Source organism: Ursus americanus, chromosome 5, assembly GCF_024610735.1.
Source record: "Ursus americanus isolate L20-20 chromosome 5, mUrsAme1.1.p, whole genome shotgun sequence".
In the NCBI taxonomy this organism is placed as follows: Eukaryota; Metazoa; Chordata; class Mammalia; order Carnivora; family Ursidae; genus Ursus; species Ursus americanus.
This window is the reverse complement of record NC_142131.1, coordinates 47,960,877-47,979,004: the sequence shown is the minus strand read 5'-3', so window position 1 is coordinate 47,979,004 and position 18,128 is coordinate 47,960,877. Positions and strand designations below refer to the sequence as shown.

Below are 18,128 nucleotides of genomic sequence, written 5' to 3'. Positions count from 1 at the left end.
AAATTGAAGGACAGATGCTTTATATACTGTAAAATAAGCAGAGGCTTGCCATCTCCAACTTGTCTTAATACAGCAACTTATAACACTCATCAACCGGCAATACAATTTAGGAGGTACTTTTGTAGTTAGTAATCTATTATTAATAACGCGGCTCTAATCGCGTGGTTGCTTAAGACTTGATTCTGAAAAGCAGGTAAATAGCTTATTTCCACAGCCACTCTGTGATTGGCTTAGGCGCGACCCAGGTCGATTTTTTGATTGGCTCTCGCCGTGGAAAGGGACTCTGCCTGAGCCAGTATTGCCAATATGTGGACAACATGGCTCCACAATTGGCTTTCCTGGAAGCCGGCAGACACGTGGCTACCGCAGACCGGAGTACGTGGGAGGACCTAGTTTTGCTTACCGCGAGAGGGCGCCGGCGGTTCCTCGTTGCTCAAGTCTCATTTCCCATAAAGCCTCCGAGTGACCAATCAACTGGCTGTCTCGATACCGCTTTCAAAGTCGGCGGGCCCTTTCACCAATAGTAAGACAGATACCGCCCCCAGCCTGAGGATTGACGGAAAGCCTCACCAGTCATCTCATACATCTCTGAGATCTCCGCCTCGCTCGCACGGGATTGACGATCCGTCCGACCAATAGGGGACGCTCAGTCGGCGGGTGGATGAACGCGGCCCTCTGTAATGGCGGAGCGTGGCGGGGACGGGGGGGACGGTGAGCGATTCAACCCGGGGGAGCTCAGGTAAGGGGCGCTGCCCTCTCTTACATTTCAGCACCGTGGAGTCCCAGAGGCTAGGCCTGTGGCGCGGAGATCCGCGGTGGGTGGTGAGCAGAGGAGCCGCGGCGGCTCAGGGCTAGGACCGCATGGGGTTGGCGAAGGGGGAAGGGGAAGGTGGCTTGAATGAGAGAGCGGGGCCGGGGCTGGCCGCGGCCTCCTGCGCCTTGTCCGGGCGCTCCCTGCGGTTTTCGCGGGTCCTCAGCGCCCCTCGCCGCCTGCGGCCTGCGGGCGGGGTCCGGCGTTCCCGCCTTGGGGCCCCGCCTCAGCCGCGTGCCGCCTCCGCCTCGGCCCCCCTCAGCCTTCCTCCCGGCTTCGCACCGCCGCGGGCCCGATTTTCTTCATCGACCCCCTCCACTCCGCGCTGAATTCCCGGGGACGCTTCGCCACTTCTGGCTTAGCCTTCTCCACGCCCTCCGCGGCCCTCGGGGGTCTCCACGTCTGCCCTGTACCTTCATCCCCACATCGCTTGCTTTTCTGAACTTCCTGTGTATTTCCTTCCTTTCTCTCCTTTTATTCCTCATGCGGCATTTGTGAATAACAGCAGTAGCAGCAGCCGTTTGTTACGTGCTTCTGTGTGCCTTTGGAGTAGTTGCTATTGTCATTTTGCAGGCCCCTCTTCAGTTAGTTGTCCATCTTACAGGTGAGGAAACTGAACCTCGTAGAGGTTGAGGAAGTGGGACAAGGTCGCACTGGTGGAATTGTGGCTCCAGGAAGTGACTTGAACCCAGTCAGTCAGGCTCCAGACCTGCAATCTGGATCTCTGTTCCATTCTTCTGCTTACGCCATTGCCCTAAAGAGTGCAGTGACCTTTCTTCCTGTGGTATCTCAGTGCCTATGGAATTTGTAATTAAGATTTGGTACAGTAAACGAGTCTTGATAAAGTAAAATTTTTTAGTCCGTGATTTTTGAGGACAGGAGGTACCGAGCTTTATGTGTGTTTGGTACGTTTTTGCCCCCCCCCCCCTTCATGGGAAAAATGTCATTTCAGATGTTTAGCTCTCATTCTGAATTGTGCCATTGTCAGCATTTGAAAATGAAAAGAGCAGTGTAGGTTATGAGGACTCTTTAGTATTGTCTGGAGCTCAAGATGAAATTGTATAAAGAAATGGGTATTGTAACTCAAGTTTTCAGGAAAAGTGTCTTCTAAATTCTGAATTGTCACACATAAAAATCCTTATTTGACAGGAATAAGATCTTGTTTTCTTTCACAGATGAATTCCAAATCCTTTAAACCCCATATGTACACTTTAGTGACGAGTGATCAAAGTGCATTGTCAGGGTGGTTCAGTATTAGTGATGAAAGTTATTCCTGATTGTGATCTCAAGAGAATACTTAGCTAGTCATATTGGGAACATTACTTTGCATTTTAGAGCTTTACGATGGGTAGTCTTTTAGACTTTATTAATAGTAGCTAGACATTGTTGCAAAACTGATTTGGATAGAGTTTTTAATAGGTGTTGCACATATTTTATACCTTGGCCTCTGAGGTTGGAAGTTGCTTCCAGAGCGTACTGTAAAAGCTGTTTCATTTAAATAAAATATTTTAGCATTTCTCAGGTTTTAAGAGAAATTACTTGTTTATGTGGCTTCTTTGATGGTTGAAATTGAGGCTTAGTTTTTGTATTGGTATCCTTTATGTATATCATGATGTGTTTATCATAGTCCCTGGCAAATGAGGTGTTCAATGGAAATATGGTAAATAAATGAATATAGGAGATTTAGAGATGGTTTCCTTTTTGGACCTGTATTTAGTGTGTGCTTTGTGACAGTCATTGACCTAGGTACCTGCTAGCAGTAGAGCCTTGAACCAGACCAGAAACCTTTGTCCTCAAGGAGCTTCCATGCTAATTAAGATTGATCCAAAATCTAAATTAAACTAACCTCATCAAATGATCAGCCTGCAAGTATGAAGAGTCTTAGGCAGGGTCATTGAGTAATTGGCAGGGTCTAGGTCTCCTCACAGTTTTATCACTTAACTTGACTCCCATCAGTAGCATCTCTCTATTTTTGCCGCTTCTGAAAGTAATTGCAGCATTGTCATCACCACTGGGGACATTGCATATCGGGATAGAATACTTGTAGGGAAGTACATTTGTTCTTGTAAAAAGAAAAATTATTTTTCTATTCATGTAAGTAGCCTTCTCTTTTCCAAAAAGGCTGAAAGTGGTAGGGGTGCAAATAACCCACAATAGACAGAATTTATTCAGAGATCCAAATGCCATCCGTCCCTTAATGGCTGAGGACTATTAAGAAAACTTTCATAGAGTCGTATTTGTATAGATCCTTTTATCCAAGGCCTTTGTTTAATGCTTTATGTCTTATGACAAGGTACTTGCAATCTCAATTTCCTCAACTGTAAAATGTGTAAGAATGCAGTCACCCTACCATTGGCCAACTGCCTTAAAAAACTACTTTTCTGTGCCGCAGTTTCCTTCGTAAAAATGGTGCCAAACTTTATTGGGTTGTGGTGAGAATAAAAGCATTAGTACAAATACTGTCCATATAACTTGCCTGGTATATAAGAAGTATCCAGTTTTCATTTCATAATAATATCATTATTAAAAGAGTAATGCTTGTACAGTTATCAGCACTGGGTTGCAGCAGTATACTAAGGGGAAATTATATACCAGTGGGTAGAGATAATACAAAATTAAACAAGTGAGAAATTTCTTCATAGCATTTATCATAATTGAAGATTCAAACTGGGTAATGAGCCAAAGCAGAACTACGAGAGGTTTGGAATGGGAAAAGAGTTTGAAGTAACATTTGGACTGAGGTTGAATAGTGAGGAGCCAGTTATGTAAACTTCTTGGGAAAAGCATGCCAGGCAGAGGCTTCAAGGTAATGAACTTTTGAAGTATTTGATCAAAAAAGAAGACTGGAGTCTATAGAGAGGTCAAGTTATAGAGGGGTCAGGTTATAGGGAGTTTGATAATAGTAATTACAGTAATATAGCTAACACTATAGTATAGCTAACTTTCTAATATTAATGCCATTTAACACTTATTAATCTTACTATACTGATGTTACAGCCACAGTAATAATAACTAGTACTTAGGGAGGACTTAAGTGCTAGGTGCTGTTTCAAGTGCTTGATTAGCTCATTTATTCCTCCTTGCAGTTTCTAGTAAGGCTCTTGGAATGAAACAGTGGTATAGAGAGCTCAGCACATGTGCCATACAGATCCGACGTCAGAAGATGGCAACTTTAGGCTGTTGATGGAGGAAATTCTGTGTATTTTTAGTGGCAGACTTGATAGCTAAGCTGTCTAGTCAAATTGACAGTAAAGTGCCTTTTCAAGTAGAGCACTGTGCTAGGTTTTGTGGGGTAATGAAAGTAACGACAAAGTAGTTTAGCGTGTCCCAGATACTATCCTAAATGTTTCGAAGGGATTATCTCATTTAACGGGGAGGTAGGAGATAGGTGTTATTTCTCTTCCCTTGCGAATTTACATCTGAGTATACTCAGGCTCAGAAATTATGTAACTAGCCTCAAAACAAGAGGTAGAGCCCTGATTTGACTTTTCTGTGATTCTAGAGCCTAAATGCTTAACTTCAAGCTGTAACTAGTAAGTGAAATTCTAAAGAATTACTGGAAATTTTTCAAAAAGGGAGAGGCAGACTCAAAGGAAATCAGAAGATTAAGGTACATTATTAACTCAGTGCTGAAATAGAGTATTTTTCCTTGGTGCTTAACTTTTTTTCTGCTTAAAGGTTAAGATTTCCTTCAGTAACAGTGGGTCTCTCTCTTTGGGGTGGGATATAATTTGAAGACTGATCATTCTGATAAAATCCTTATTTTTTGTAGTCACCATTTTTACCTCATGCTTTGTAACCTCGAGTGCAGGATCATTTGCAAATTTGGTTAAATACACTTGGTATAGTAGTTCTTCGATGTGTTTATAATCCGAGTGTTCTCTTGGAAGTCGTCTTGGTTCTTGGGTTTTTTTGTGACAGTTGAACTACAATGTGGAAAATTCAGAGAAAGTTCAAAGGATAATATTAAGCAGAGGGTTGAAAATGTAGGAAAGTTGGAAGAGCTTGGTGAGGAGAGTATAAAAATGATTATTTTCAAATGTACATAAGGAATGTAACTATTAATCTTCTTGTGAGCATAGAAGTGTAAACTTCATAAATAAAGGAGAGAGTTATAGTAGCTACTGGGAAGACTAAGGCAAATTATATTAAAAATAATTTTTATAATATTCCACATACCCTACTTGTAAGGTAGCTTAGGTACAATATCACCTGGGTATTTATTGGTTGATTCCATACATACTGCGAGCTACTGTGTGCAGACCTGGGTGCTGGGAATAAACAGGAGAGCGGGGCAGACAGAATTCCTGCTCTAAAGGGGCTTATGTAGACAGCGTGGTATAGTGTTTAAGAGTCTATTGCCTGTGTTCAAATCCTGGTTTTACTACTGAGCCAGCTGTGAGGTCTTGAGCAAGTGATACTTAGCTTTCCTGTACCTTAATGTCCTCATCTTTAAAATGAGGTTGATCACACAGTTGACCCTTGAACAATGTGTAGATTAGGGATGCCGACCCCCAAACCCCACGCAATTTGAAAATTCGAGTATAACTTTTGACTCCCCCAAAACTAAACTATTACGCTCTTGTCTGGAAGCCTTACCCATAACATAAGCAGTTGATTAACATGCATTTTATATGTTACATGTATTGCATACTGTTTTCTTACAATAAAGTAAGCTAAAGAAAAGAAAATGTTAAGAAAATCATAAAGAAGAGAACATAAGTTAGTATTGTACTGAATTTATTGAAGAAAATTCACCCATAAGTGGACCTGTGCAATTCAAACCTGTGTTGTTCAAGGGTCAGCTGTAGCATCTATCTCATAGGGTTGTTATGGTGGTTAAATGATTTAAAAAGAGCTTAGAGCACTGCCTTACACATAGTAATCAGAGTTAATAATTTTTTTAAAACAACACTTGTGAGAGGAAATAGATAATACTGTCTTAGGTGATACTACCTGTCTGTTTAAGTGCCATGGAGAAAACAAACCACGGTATTTACAGATTGAGGGTTGGGATGAGGTGCAGTGTAGTGAAATGCTTTTCCTTTAGTTAAAGAATACTTGTGATCTCTTAAGCTGCTACCCACCTGTCCCGTAAAAACTTTGTATTTGAAAGTAATTTCAAAAAGTTGCAGAAATGAAGGTAGTATACCTAGTATTAATATTTTATCTCTTCTGCTTTATTATTTGCACACATGCATGCTCTCTGTTACTCCAAACCGTTTGAGGGTAAGATAGGTATACCATGGCCCTTTACCCCTAAATATTTAAGTGTCTATTTTCTAAGAATGGAGATACTCTCTTACTTAACTACAACACAGTTATCAACTTCATAAATTTACACTGACATGGTACTTATTATTCATATCCCAGGTGTTGTCCATTAATTCAAAGTATCCTGTATAGCATTTCATCTCTTCAGTACAGAATCCATTCTGGAGTTAATATTGTGTTGTCATCTCTAGCTTCCTTTAAAATCTAGAACATTTCCACAGCCTTTATTTGTCTTTTATGTATAACATCGACATTTGTAAAGAATACACTCCCCTTCCTCTCTTTTTTCTTTTAAGATTTATTTATTTTATTGTAGAGAGAGCACATGCACGAGTAGGAAGGGCAGAGGGAGAGGGAGAGAGAATCTGAAGCAGACTCTGTGTTGAGCTTGGAGCCAGACGTGGAGCTTGATCTCACGATCCTGAGATCATGACCTCAGTCAAAATCAAAAGTCAGGTGCTTAACCGACGGTGCCACCCAGGCGCCTCCCCTTTCTTCCTTTTTAATGGAACATTTCTCAGTTTGTGTTTGTCTAATATTTCCTCATTATTAGATTGAGGTTATACATTCTTGCCTGGAATAGGTGATAATTGTGACCCTTTCAGTCGCATAGTGTCCATTTATCCTTTTTAGATGATAGTAATTTTGATCACTTGGTCAGGGTGCCCAGTTTCCTTAATGTGTAGTTAGTAGTTCTTCATGCTACCCTGCAACTGTAAATAGCATGTGGGGAGACATTTTAAGACCATCCAAGTATCATCCTCATCCAGATTTCCTCCTGGATTTGGTGACTGTTGGTCATTCTTACCGATGGACTTTTTACCATGATGTTTGCAAAATGATGACTTTCCAACTCCACTTGCTCTTAAGGGCCTTTTAAATTTGATTTTAATTAGAGGTCAATAGCTATATTTTGTAATTTTGAGAAGGAAAAAATTTATGCATTGCTTTCCCACACAGGATGGCTCAACAGCAGGCCTTGAGGTTCCGAGGCCCGGCTCCCCCACCAAATGCAGTGATGCGAGGCCCACCACCTCTTATGCGACCTCCTCCACCTTTTGGTATGATGCGAGGCCCTCCACCACCACCTCGGCCCCCTTTTGGACGTCCTCCTTTTGATCCTAATATGCCGCCAATGCCTCCTCCAGGAGGGATTCCTCCACCTATGGGCCCTCCGCACCTCCAGGTAAAGAATGTAGAGGTTGCTGTTTGTCAGTGTTAGTATCAAGATTATATATGAGTTTTGCTTAAAAACTAGTTCTTCATTTTACTCTTTAGGAAAATGGGAGCTAAAGAGAACATCCGTATGTTAGCATGTTTATCCAAAAGCAGTGAAAACTTAATTAGTATAGAAATTCAGAATGGAAATTTAGATGGTGATAGAAAACCATACATATAAAACTAGGATTCAGCAAGGTATTTCTTAACACGCCTTTATCTCTTGAGAATTTAGTAATCTGTCTTTATGGGATATGAAATTTGAAGTTTTAATATATGGATAGAGCAGGTGAAATTTATTTTCAATGATACATGTTGCCAATAAGTATAAATATATGTATATATATTTCTGAGCGATTCTCCCCAGAAGTGATGCTTAAAATAGAATCTAGAAAGTGACAACAAAGACTTAATACTTGGGTTTTCTCTCCCTGAGGGAAAAAAAGGTTATCTTAAAATTTTAGAAATAGAATTATTGTGGGATTTTTTTTAAATAAATACTTTTCTGGTATTTTAACATGAGGCATAATATTCCTCCCTAGTTTATGTGGACTCCATTATTATCTGAAACGGTGTCATGAAGGTATCAACTCTCAAATGTCTGCTTTTGAGATTGTTTTCTTTTTGAGTATGTATCTGTTTTCATGTTTATCCGGCCTGCACACCTCTGAAACCGAATATAGTGCTGTCATCTGCCTTCCATTAGCTTAGATAATCAAGAATGAGCTTAACTAAAAATAGAAAAGGGTAATGATGTAGTATTTAAGTGAAGTTAACTCAGTTTAATAGGGTTATATTTGTGGAAGAGACACAGAGTTTTAATATTTTGCTTAATAATTGTGTTGTCTTCCAAGTAATGGATAGTTCTACCCTCAACAAAGTGTTAAATGGTTTTATATTTCCTTGAAGATTAGAATAAGAAATAGGTTTTTGACCTACTGATTTATTCTAATTTGGATTTATTCTAATTTGTGCCTTTAAGAGTTAAATCTACTTTTAGACTATTATAAAATGTAATGGATTAATGTGATCCTCTAATGGAATAAATCAGATGTTGTTATGTGATATTTTCTAATGTTTTCATACTTTTCTTGGTCTTGATGGGTAAGTGTGTGGTTTTACTTTAAATCTAGGTGATTTCCAGCTAATGGTGCATGAGACATATTTGGGGTAGTTATTTCATTGAACGGGGGTCTCTGTGCTATTGCTGGAAAGACTAAGCTGAATCCAGAAAAACTTAGAATATGGCAAAGAAGACAGTTTTAGGAAAAGGAAATGCATTTTCATATTATTAGCATAGTGTCCCTTCCATTATACAGATTAAGGTGCTTGGATAATTGAATTTTAATGTAACTTATAGATTTAGAGGAAATCTTTTTAATTCCTGTTCAGAATCTGTTTTTAAAATTTCACTTATTGTTTGGTTCGGGGTCTTGTGTCAGCAATCTTTGAAGAATGACAGTAAAGGAATTATCAGAGATAGGGTTATATCAGTAATGGCTCCAGGAAATTTGTTTAAAAATTGTAATATATACCATTTAAATTCTTACTTTCACTAAAAGTGAAATGGACAACTATTTAATTGTGTCTTTTAAACTTCCTGATGTTCGTGTGTTTGAGCTACATTATTAGTATTACTTGAAAGAAAAGGAAATGATGATTATTTTCCTACCTTATAGTTACTTCTTAATAGGAAAAGGGAATAGAATAAAGGGTTAGGTACAGCTGGTTTTTCTTTTTCAGTTATTGCTATGTTATTTATAAAATAATGTTGCTTTTATGGTTGGTTCCTGTCGTAGGTGAGGTATGGAGGCATTGGTGTGCTTGGTGTTCAGCAAGATACATAAATCAGTTTTTTCCTTTTGAAAATAATCCAGTGCTCAGTGTATGAAATAATGCAGTTAAAGTATAAATAAAAAGCAAGATTGATTCATCAGTGATGCCGAAACACAGAGAGGACTCTGTTAGTATTTTGATGTATTCCTTTCTAGTCTATTTTAGTAGTCATTTTTGTTAAAGAGAAACTTGGCTTATACAACGTAGATTAATGTCTTTGAATGGGCTATAAAACCAGTTTCTCTTACAGTACTTTACTTTTGGGTAGAATTTCGTCATTTGAAGGGGGGGAAAAGATAAATACAAGTGACCATTATTGTTTTTGTTAATTGACAGAGACCACCTTTTATGCCTCCACCCATGGGAACCATGCCTCCTCCTCCGGGTATGATGTTTCCACCAGGAATGCCTCCTGTGACTGCTCCTGGTACTCCAGCACTGCCTCCTACTGAGGAGATATGGGTTGAAAATAAAACTCCAGATGGGAAGGTAAATTATAAAATGTATTTAGGTTGTTATCTCATTGGTGACAAGAGAGTAAAAGTTAATAGTTCTGGCAAATGGAGATAAGTGAAAGTATCCTTGTCAATGAAAGTGAGTCTCAGACAAGCACCGGATAGGGTAGAACTCCAAGAAAGGCTCACTGGATTGGATTTCTGCACAGATATAAGGTTGCCTGGAGTACTTACATATGTTTACCTGTGATTCTGGAAGCTTGTATTTTAAATAGTGTCATGAGGTTAGGTGTTCGCTAGGAGGACGCACAGAACTCAGCATATAGTAGTACTCACAGCTACGACTAATTACAGCGAAAGGATCCAAAGCAAAACCAGCAAAGAAAAAAAGGTGTGTGGGGCAAAGACTGGAGGAAACCAAGCATAAGCTTCCAAGAGTCCCCTCAGTGGAATCACATTGAACATGTTTAATTCCTCCAGTGTGGAATTATGAGAATACGTGTGAAGTGTTGTCTACCAGAGAAGATTGCCTGAGCCAAGGAGTTGAGGGTTTTCAGGGAATGTTGGGAGCCCTCTTAAAATTCAGGTGTCTAATTGCCAGTCATGGGTCAACTTTGTAAGCAAGGCTTTCTAAGGAGAGCAGTCTGAGGCCTTCTAAGTTAACTTCATGCACAAAATACAATCTTGGTTTTCTTTTTTGTGTTAAAAATACAGCGCGCTCATTATAGAAAATTAGGGGAAGGGGAGAAAGGAGGGAAAAATTACTTCTAGTATCAGTATACCAACAGCCAATTTCCATGTACTTCTCTTTTCTAAGTTTTTTGGTTTTTTTTAAATACCTTTTAAGACAGGATATAGTTGCATTAGTGTTCTTTAATGATAGTTGATAGATTCTGGGATACCAACGATTTTGCTTCCTCTGCAGGTTTATTATTATAATGCTCGGACACGTGAATCTGCATGGACCAAACCAGATGGAGTTAAGGTTATTCAGCAGTCAGAACTGACACCTATGCTTGCAGCCCAGGCTCAGGTTCAGGCCCAAGCCCAGGCGCAGGCCCAGGCCCAGGCCCAGGCGCAGGCTCAGGCGCAGGCCCAAGCACAAGCTCAAGCGCAGGCCCAGGCCCAGGCGCAGGCCCAGGCTCAGGCACAAGCACAGGCTCAGGCGCAGGCCCAGGCGCAGGCCCAGGTGCAGGCGCAAGTACAAGCACAAGCGGTAGGAGCTTCCACCCCTACAACCAGTAGCCCAGCACCTGCAGTGTCCACTTCAACATCATCATCCACCCCATCCTCTACCACTTCTACCACAACAACTGCCTCTTCGGTTTCGCAGACAGTATCAAGTGAGTACCAGCCAGCATGTATTTTCATTTAGGGGTTAGAGAAACGGACAAGTAGGGACTGCATAACAAAATGATCCTAGTGTTTCAGGTGTTATCCTTGATGCTATTTCAAATACATTTTTGACACTAAGACTTCTGGGTTTAAAAAAAGAACAGGAATTTAAATTAGTAGAAGAAATTATTTGTCCTGTTGGCGTTCAGGAAGCTAAACTGGGAAGTGCAGAGGTAGCTTTTTCTCTCAGCCAACGGTAATGCTGGGTGCTGTGGAGTTTGTAAAATAAGTGTTAGTCTTTGTTCCTGCCTTATAGGACTTCAGTTTTTCCAGTTGAGGCAAGAATAATGTATGTGGGACAATTAGGGAGTAGTGTGCCTAATTATACAGTGAAAATGAAAGATGTAGGATTTAAGAAAAGGGAGAGATGAGTAAATGGGTGGATGGACAATGTGGGTATGGAAACTGATCATGAAGGATGTGTGGTAGGATTTGAGTAGGTTTCAAAGTAAATTAGGTATGGGGAACAGCATACACAAAAGTCAGGAGATGAGGATAAATACAGTTTATGGGATTGTTAAACTCTTCTGAGGTGGGGTGTGGTTTATATTGGTTAACACATTTATTCAGAGTGAGACCAGGTTACGAAGAGTTTTAAGAACCAGTCAAATGGGTGAGGCAGGTAGGTTCCAGGGGTCCAGTATAGGTGCAGTATTCGGGAACATTTTTCTGGTGTTCTTTTTTTGGGGGGGGGTAGTTCCTGAAACCAGGGAAAGTTATTAGGAACTTTTTAGTAATCTCGTTCAGAGTTAGGTTGATCCTAGAATGGGATACAGGCAAATGAGTGAGGAGTGGAGATAGAAGCAGTCAGAATCGTAAGAGGATTTTCATTATAACGTCACAGAGGCCCCAGGCTTAGACCTTTCCTAAAAAGATGAGAGGGGATTAATAACAGATTTTAGGAATGAGGAGAGAAGAATTGTTAATTTGCTTAAAAGATTGTCATTAATATTAACACTACTAGTCCTGGGAAGTTTTTATTTGTGTTTTTATATATATGGTACTACTTAATCTTTAGGCTGAGATTGAGCCCCAAAATATTTAAATAATGATTTTATCGATTTGATTATATGTTTTGATATTGCTATGAAGTACGTAGTTAACCCTATAGGTGATTAGAAGTTGGATTATTTTGCTACTTGGATAATAGATGAGAATAAGAAAAGTCCCTTAGCTTCAGCGACTTGGGAATTATTAATGTCTTTTATCCTGTAAGAAATATGTGAGAGATTTAATCATAGTAGATTCAAATTGGATTGATAACAAGGAGTAAGTAAGGTACACCTAATACAGAGACAGTTTTTTAATGGCTGTACTTGATATAGTTTAGACCGGTTGGGGGAAAATGCACTTAGTAGGAAGATGTAAATAATGCTTTACATCTTGCTTAGCTAAGGTGAATTCTGATACGGAAGTATAACTGACAGTTGCTAGCTGGCTGAGGGGCTTTCCCTTCTCATAGGCTAGTGTTCCTAAAAATATGTGTGGTAAGGCAAGAAACTGCCAGTTTTTACGGGGTGCCTGTGGTGATAATGACAGAAGGAGATTAAGAAAAGCATTGCAGTTCTGTGTGGAGGCTCTGTGTTGCTTATACTTTTGTTCCCTTCCTTCTTAGGAAGGAGAAGTAGTAGTACTTTGTCTTAAAGAAGGTTGGTAGCAGAATACTTTAACTGTCCTTTATGTATTCTGTTTCTGTATCAGAGTGGTCTGTCCATAGGCTCATAGCTGTCTTGCTGCTATGAACTATTCTATTCAGAACTCTGGTTTGTCATTTTTTTGCACTGCTGTTCACTGTTTGGGAGGCCCTTATTCTAAGAACAGAATAGCAAAAACATGTTCTTTTTACTGCCCTTAAACATCACTTTTGATGTTCTTTCTGAATATTCCTGATGTCTGTTTTTATTTCCCTTGATTCAGTATCCTGGAGTGTTGTCATACTGCAGTCTTAGTATTTCTCCATCTGTTGTAGTCACTTGTCTTTTTTAATTAAGATCTGAGGCTGGATTAGGAGTATATTTGAGGCCTAGCCTTTCACTAGTTATTTTAGCAAAAGGTGTTAGGAGTTTAGTGACCATTAAGTTCTAGCTCCCATTCTCCCAGTTTCCCATTGAATTCTTTCATTGCCTTTATGTCTTTCCTCTCATGACTCATGGCCACAAATCAGATTTAGAAAATCCTGCGTCAGCAGGAGGAGTGGATTGAGTGAATAACTTTTTGCCATCTCCATTGGTGTTCCTTTCCACTTGAAATTTGATGCTTTTGTAACTCCTAGTCTTTTCCTGAGTATAGTACTTTTTATCATACTTCTAATTATATCTAATTATTACTACCGTAACATTTAAAAAAATTTAATTGTATGAACTGTGGTATAGTCCTGTGGTTAAATGGAAATAAAAATTAAGAAATTTATATTTTAGCCCTAGCTGAGCATAAACTCATTTTATCCTGTGTAAGTTTGTGAAAAATGCTGATGTAATCCTCCTCCTCAGGGAAGTTGGGAAGAATAACTAGACATATTTTCAGCCATTACAGTAGATTACAGATGCTAAGTGGTATATTTATGGGACTGGGCAAATGTTGCATGTAATTTGTATTTTTCACACTGTTATAAAATTATATTAATATGATACTGTACCCTAAGGCTAGGTCTATGCTAGACCAACAATTCATTCCTGGGCCCCTGAAGATACTTGTTTGGCCCTGCTGTCTATTTAGCCAAGGTGAGTCCCGCATTAACAAGTATGAAATTGCTCACATCTTCCCAGCCTAAGTGAGTTTTTCATTATTAGGAGCTGAACAAAGATATAAATTTTGTCAGGTGGATTATTGGGTGGCTTGTATTCAATAGCGTGCTTTCCCGTAGAATAAAATTGGCATATAAGGATTGGGAATGCACTTTTATTTCATTTAATTTGATAAATTCATTCTTAGTCCAGTATAGGTAGTTTGAAATTTTTTTTTACATCAAGAAAAAATAAAGTATTTATTACCAGTGAGTTACCAAAATGAATTTTGTTTTGGAACTAAATGTGTTATAAATAACAAAAATGTTTTATAATACTTGAGAACTGAAACTTTTTAAAAAGCATAAAATACAAATTTTATTTATTTTTTGGGTCACAATTTGATTTTAAATGTTGTAACTGGAGATGAAATGTTTTATTTTTGGTACTTAAAAGTAATGTATTAGAATCAAATTATCCCAAATTTCACATTCTCCTGGTCTCTTATACTGGAAACATGAGTTATTATTATTTTTTCTTTTTTCACTGTAGAGAAACCCAACTTGTTTTTTACTCCATTTGTTCATACTCAGTCATTAGTTATTGCATATCTTTTTCTCACTGTTCTTCCTTGCTTGGGTAGTTCCAGATAGGTTGAAATTGATTTTCCCACCTCTGTTCTTCCTTTTCTTCCCATTCATCTGCCAGATTAATTCATCAAATGAACACCGCTTAATTCACTTCCATACAGAAACCTCCCTTTTGCCACAGAGTCACACAAATAACACATGAATGCATTCTTACGAAAAAATTAAACTCTAATTATGAAAGATATGTAGCAAAAGGTGAAAGGCATACACAGATGTCATGAGTACATACATTTTGGTGTGCATTTTCCTAGGTCAGTTTTCTACATTTAGCTTAGTTCTTCCCTTTCCCTACCCAGTAAAGTGCAGACTCCCTAGTCTTCTGTCAGAGCCTTCTACTTTATGCCTCTGGCCTGCCTTTCCAGACATAACTCATTGGTTCTTTTGATATGCCTAGTGTTTTACTAGTTGACTGCTTGCCTTGTAGTTTCTAAATAATTCCTGGTTGTTATCTCCTCTTTGCTTTTACTCACTTTTCCCACCACTTGCTTATTTTCTCCTCCTACTTTGTCATTGTCCTTGTCGAAATCCTAATCTTTCAAGGCTTGTCATCACAGTATACAATTTTCTGTACCCTCTCACAGTTAGAAATGGTCTTTGCGTCTTGATTTACACTCCTATACATTTATCCCATTTCACTTTGTATTTTAGTTATTTTTTGTATTTCATTTAAGCGACTATTTTCAAGCTTCTTGAAGACAGATCTTGTTACAAATTTCTTGCAGTGCATGGAATGGGCTCTTAAATACTTAATGAGAGAATGATGATTGAATATAGCGAAATGGTTTATGAAGGAGTGATACATATTTTTGTTTTATCTTTTATCAGCACCCACAACACAAGATCAGACCCCAAGTTCTGCTGTTTCAGTTGCCACGCCTACAGTTAGTGTTTCAACTCCTGCTCCTACAGCCACACCTGTGCAAACTGTTCCCCAGCCGCATCCCCAGACGTTACCTCCTGCTGTTCCTCATTCAGTACCTCAGCCAGCAGCAGCAATACCTGCTTTTCCACCAGTAATGGTACCTCCGTTTCGTGTTCCCCTTCCTGGCATGCCAATTCCACTTCCAGGTAAACCAATAGATTCTAACAGTCCTTTCCAGCTATGTTTTCATATTGTCAGTTAGTTTGTTCTCATGTGTCTGTTGCATTTGAAATTTGCCTTGAATCTCACCTGTTTGAAATGTTTTTGAAAGATTCATGGCTAACTGCAATATTTTCTCTTCAGTTTTGGTAAATGTCCTTTTTTTGTTGTTGTTTACATGTCTTAAGATTAGAGCCACATTTGAAGCTACACTCATTTTTGGATAATGGCCTCAGTGAATTAAAAATGATCATCATCTTTTCATGTAACTATGTTCAAATGCAATATCTTTAAGGGATTGAGTCTGTGAAGTTGAGAACTTACAGGTCATTAATAGCTAATACAAATTGAGTGATTTTATGTATTGTGCCCTGTTCTAAGCACCTTACATGTAACAACTCAGTTTAATTTTTGCAACCATCGTATGAGGTAGGTACACAGACAGGTGAAATTACTTGCCCATGGTCACATAGCTAATAAGTGATGGTGTTGGGATATGAGCTGAGCACTCCAGACGGGAAGACCACGCTCTTAATAACTATGCTATACTGGGAAGAAAATGTGAATCACTTAACTGTAAGAAATTCATCTAAAGCAAAACTGAAACTTTTCCTTTTAACGTGAAGTTAAGTATAACCTGCACCATTTAAACATTTAAATAGTTAGAGATTGTGGAGTAGAATTTTTCCTGTAGTGATTAAACAGTGATAGTGTCAGGCATCCTAATTTGAATGCATTTGCTACTGGCAAACACATTTAACCCTTCCTTAATCCATCGTCTGTTCTCCTAGTATTACAGTTTGAAGCTTTTGTATCTTAGGGAGCTCAGTTCTTAGGGCTAGTTTGTAGCAAAGATGGATAGAATGTAGGCCTCTTGTCTCCCAGTTTCATATTCCTCCTGCTATCTGTTATTGCTATCTTATTGTAGTAGTTTTTATGTAAGAATAGGGTTGTAGTATAGCTATTTCTTAGATCTGTACATATTTTAATTATTGCTGTTGTTCTAATTGTCTTTTTCCTTGTGACCGCTTGGAAAAGAAGCAGCCACTTAGGTATTGCACCTTAGCAAGAAAGAAACCAAAAGTTTTAAGAATTCCTGGGTTTTTCTCTAAGGAAAACCTTTTGCACATCGTTGATGTAGTGTTAGATAATTAAATGCCCAATATGTGCTGTTTAAGAAACTCAAATCATTTAAAAGTAAGAGAAAACCAATAATGTTTTCTCATACTAGGGATTACCTTTTTTCTAAATTAAATTTTAAGACAAGCTGCTGGATAATTGCCTCTGGATATACTTTTGGTAGAAAACCAGGTGATACGTGGAGACTAGGTTGACATTGGTCATAAGCTCTCACAGTCTTGCTCTGCTCTGGGGTCAAGGACAGTATTCAGACCATATACTGGATTCTAAATGATCTGAAGAAGCTGGAGTTGTGAATTCTGTGGAGAGATGATTGAGGCGTAGCATAGTAATGTTACCAAGGTACTTGAGAGGTTTTGTAAAAGGACTTTTGCCTTGGAAGTTCTTAATAGGAACCGGTGGGTGAAAGGTACAGAGTAGCAAAATTCATTTCTATGGAGCATTGAATTTTGTCACAATAAAATCTCTTCACTTATAGCTCTGTTTTGATATGGTCTTCTTTGCCCCTTACCCCATCTTTAAGTTTTAAAACAGATCGTTGTGACCATTTAACCAAGCGTGGTGGTACCTGTGAAGTTTAGCAATAAAAGGCATTTGATAAATGACAGTCACTAATGTCATTTTGTAGGTCATTTGGAAGAGAGCTTGAGTTAGATAATCTGTAAAATTTTGTCCAAGATGCCAAGATTCCTTAGAGAGTTAATGTTTTATAGAAAATAATAATAGTATTTGTTTGTATGGTAAGGCATCTTTGATATTATGAATTCATTTTCTCATTTTCCCTTTTAATTCAGTTCTCCAAGGTGCTTTTGTTGGGGGGGGGGTAAAAAAGGGAAAAGATGACTTGTTTTTCTCCTCCCCAAATCTTTTATTTACAGTGGGATTGATCTCTTTTTGTTTCTTTTTATCAATTTGGCAGTAAGGTAAACAGGAAAGATTTGGATGTGATTTATCCTGGAGCTTTAAGTTCCCATCTGTAATAGCAGTGTATGGCTCTAATAAGGATGATTAAGGAAGAGATAATAAATAAAATGAAGGAAAGGACTGGAAGAATTATAGGTACAATACAGGAGTTAGAGTTGGAATTGGGAATAGTAAATTGGATTGGAATTACGGGATTTCTAAGACTATAAAATCTTATTTGGAATTTTAAGAAACTTGTCTTTGACATTAGAACTATTGAGAATGTGAAATGGAATTTTCTGATTTCATAGTAGAACATAATTTGAGAATAAAGTTACAGGAAAATTGAACAGATGCACCCTTTAGATTTTTTTAAATTTTATTTTTAAAATTTGTTTATTTGAGAGAGAGAGTAAGAGCCAGCTCGATCAGAGGAAAGGGCAGAGGGAGAGGAAGATAGAGAATCCTTAAGCAGACTTCTTGCTGAGTGTGGAGCCCAACACAGGGCTCGATCTCACAACCAAGAGATCATGACTGAGCCAAAATTGAGAGTCAGATGCTTAACTGGCTGAGGCACTGACGCACCCAGGCACCCCAGATACTCCCTTTAAATAGAAGATTAAAAATTTAGATGTGTGGTAG

At 38.7% G+C, this 18,128-nt stretch overlaps 1 protein-coding gene across 5 annotated transcripts in view; it reads left to right on the top strand.

Moving 5' to 3' along the window:
* Positions 1–633: 633 nt before the first annotated feature.
* The window catches only part of TCERG1 (transcription elongation regulator 1), a 62,535-nt gene continuing 45,040 nt past the window's right edge, over positions 634–18,128 (top strand). For all 5 annotated transcript variants that reach the window (XR_006779036.2, XM_045794361.2, XM_045794360.2 and 2 more), the window contains exons 1-5: positions 634–739; positions 7,046–7,271; positions 9,476–9,628; positions 10,520–10,937; positions 15,188–15,430. Coding sequence is in view for 4 of the 5 variants with exons in the window: in XM_045794361.2 (XP_045650317.1) it covers positions 681–739; positions 7,046–7,271; positions 9,476–9,628; positions 10,520–10,937; positions 15,188–15,430 (1,099 nt within the window). In the remaining variant the exon portion in view is untranslated. The remainder of the gene's footprint in view (positions 740–7,045; positions 7,272–9,475; positions 9,629–10,519; positions 10,938–15,187; positions 15,431–18,128) is intronic.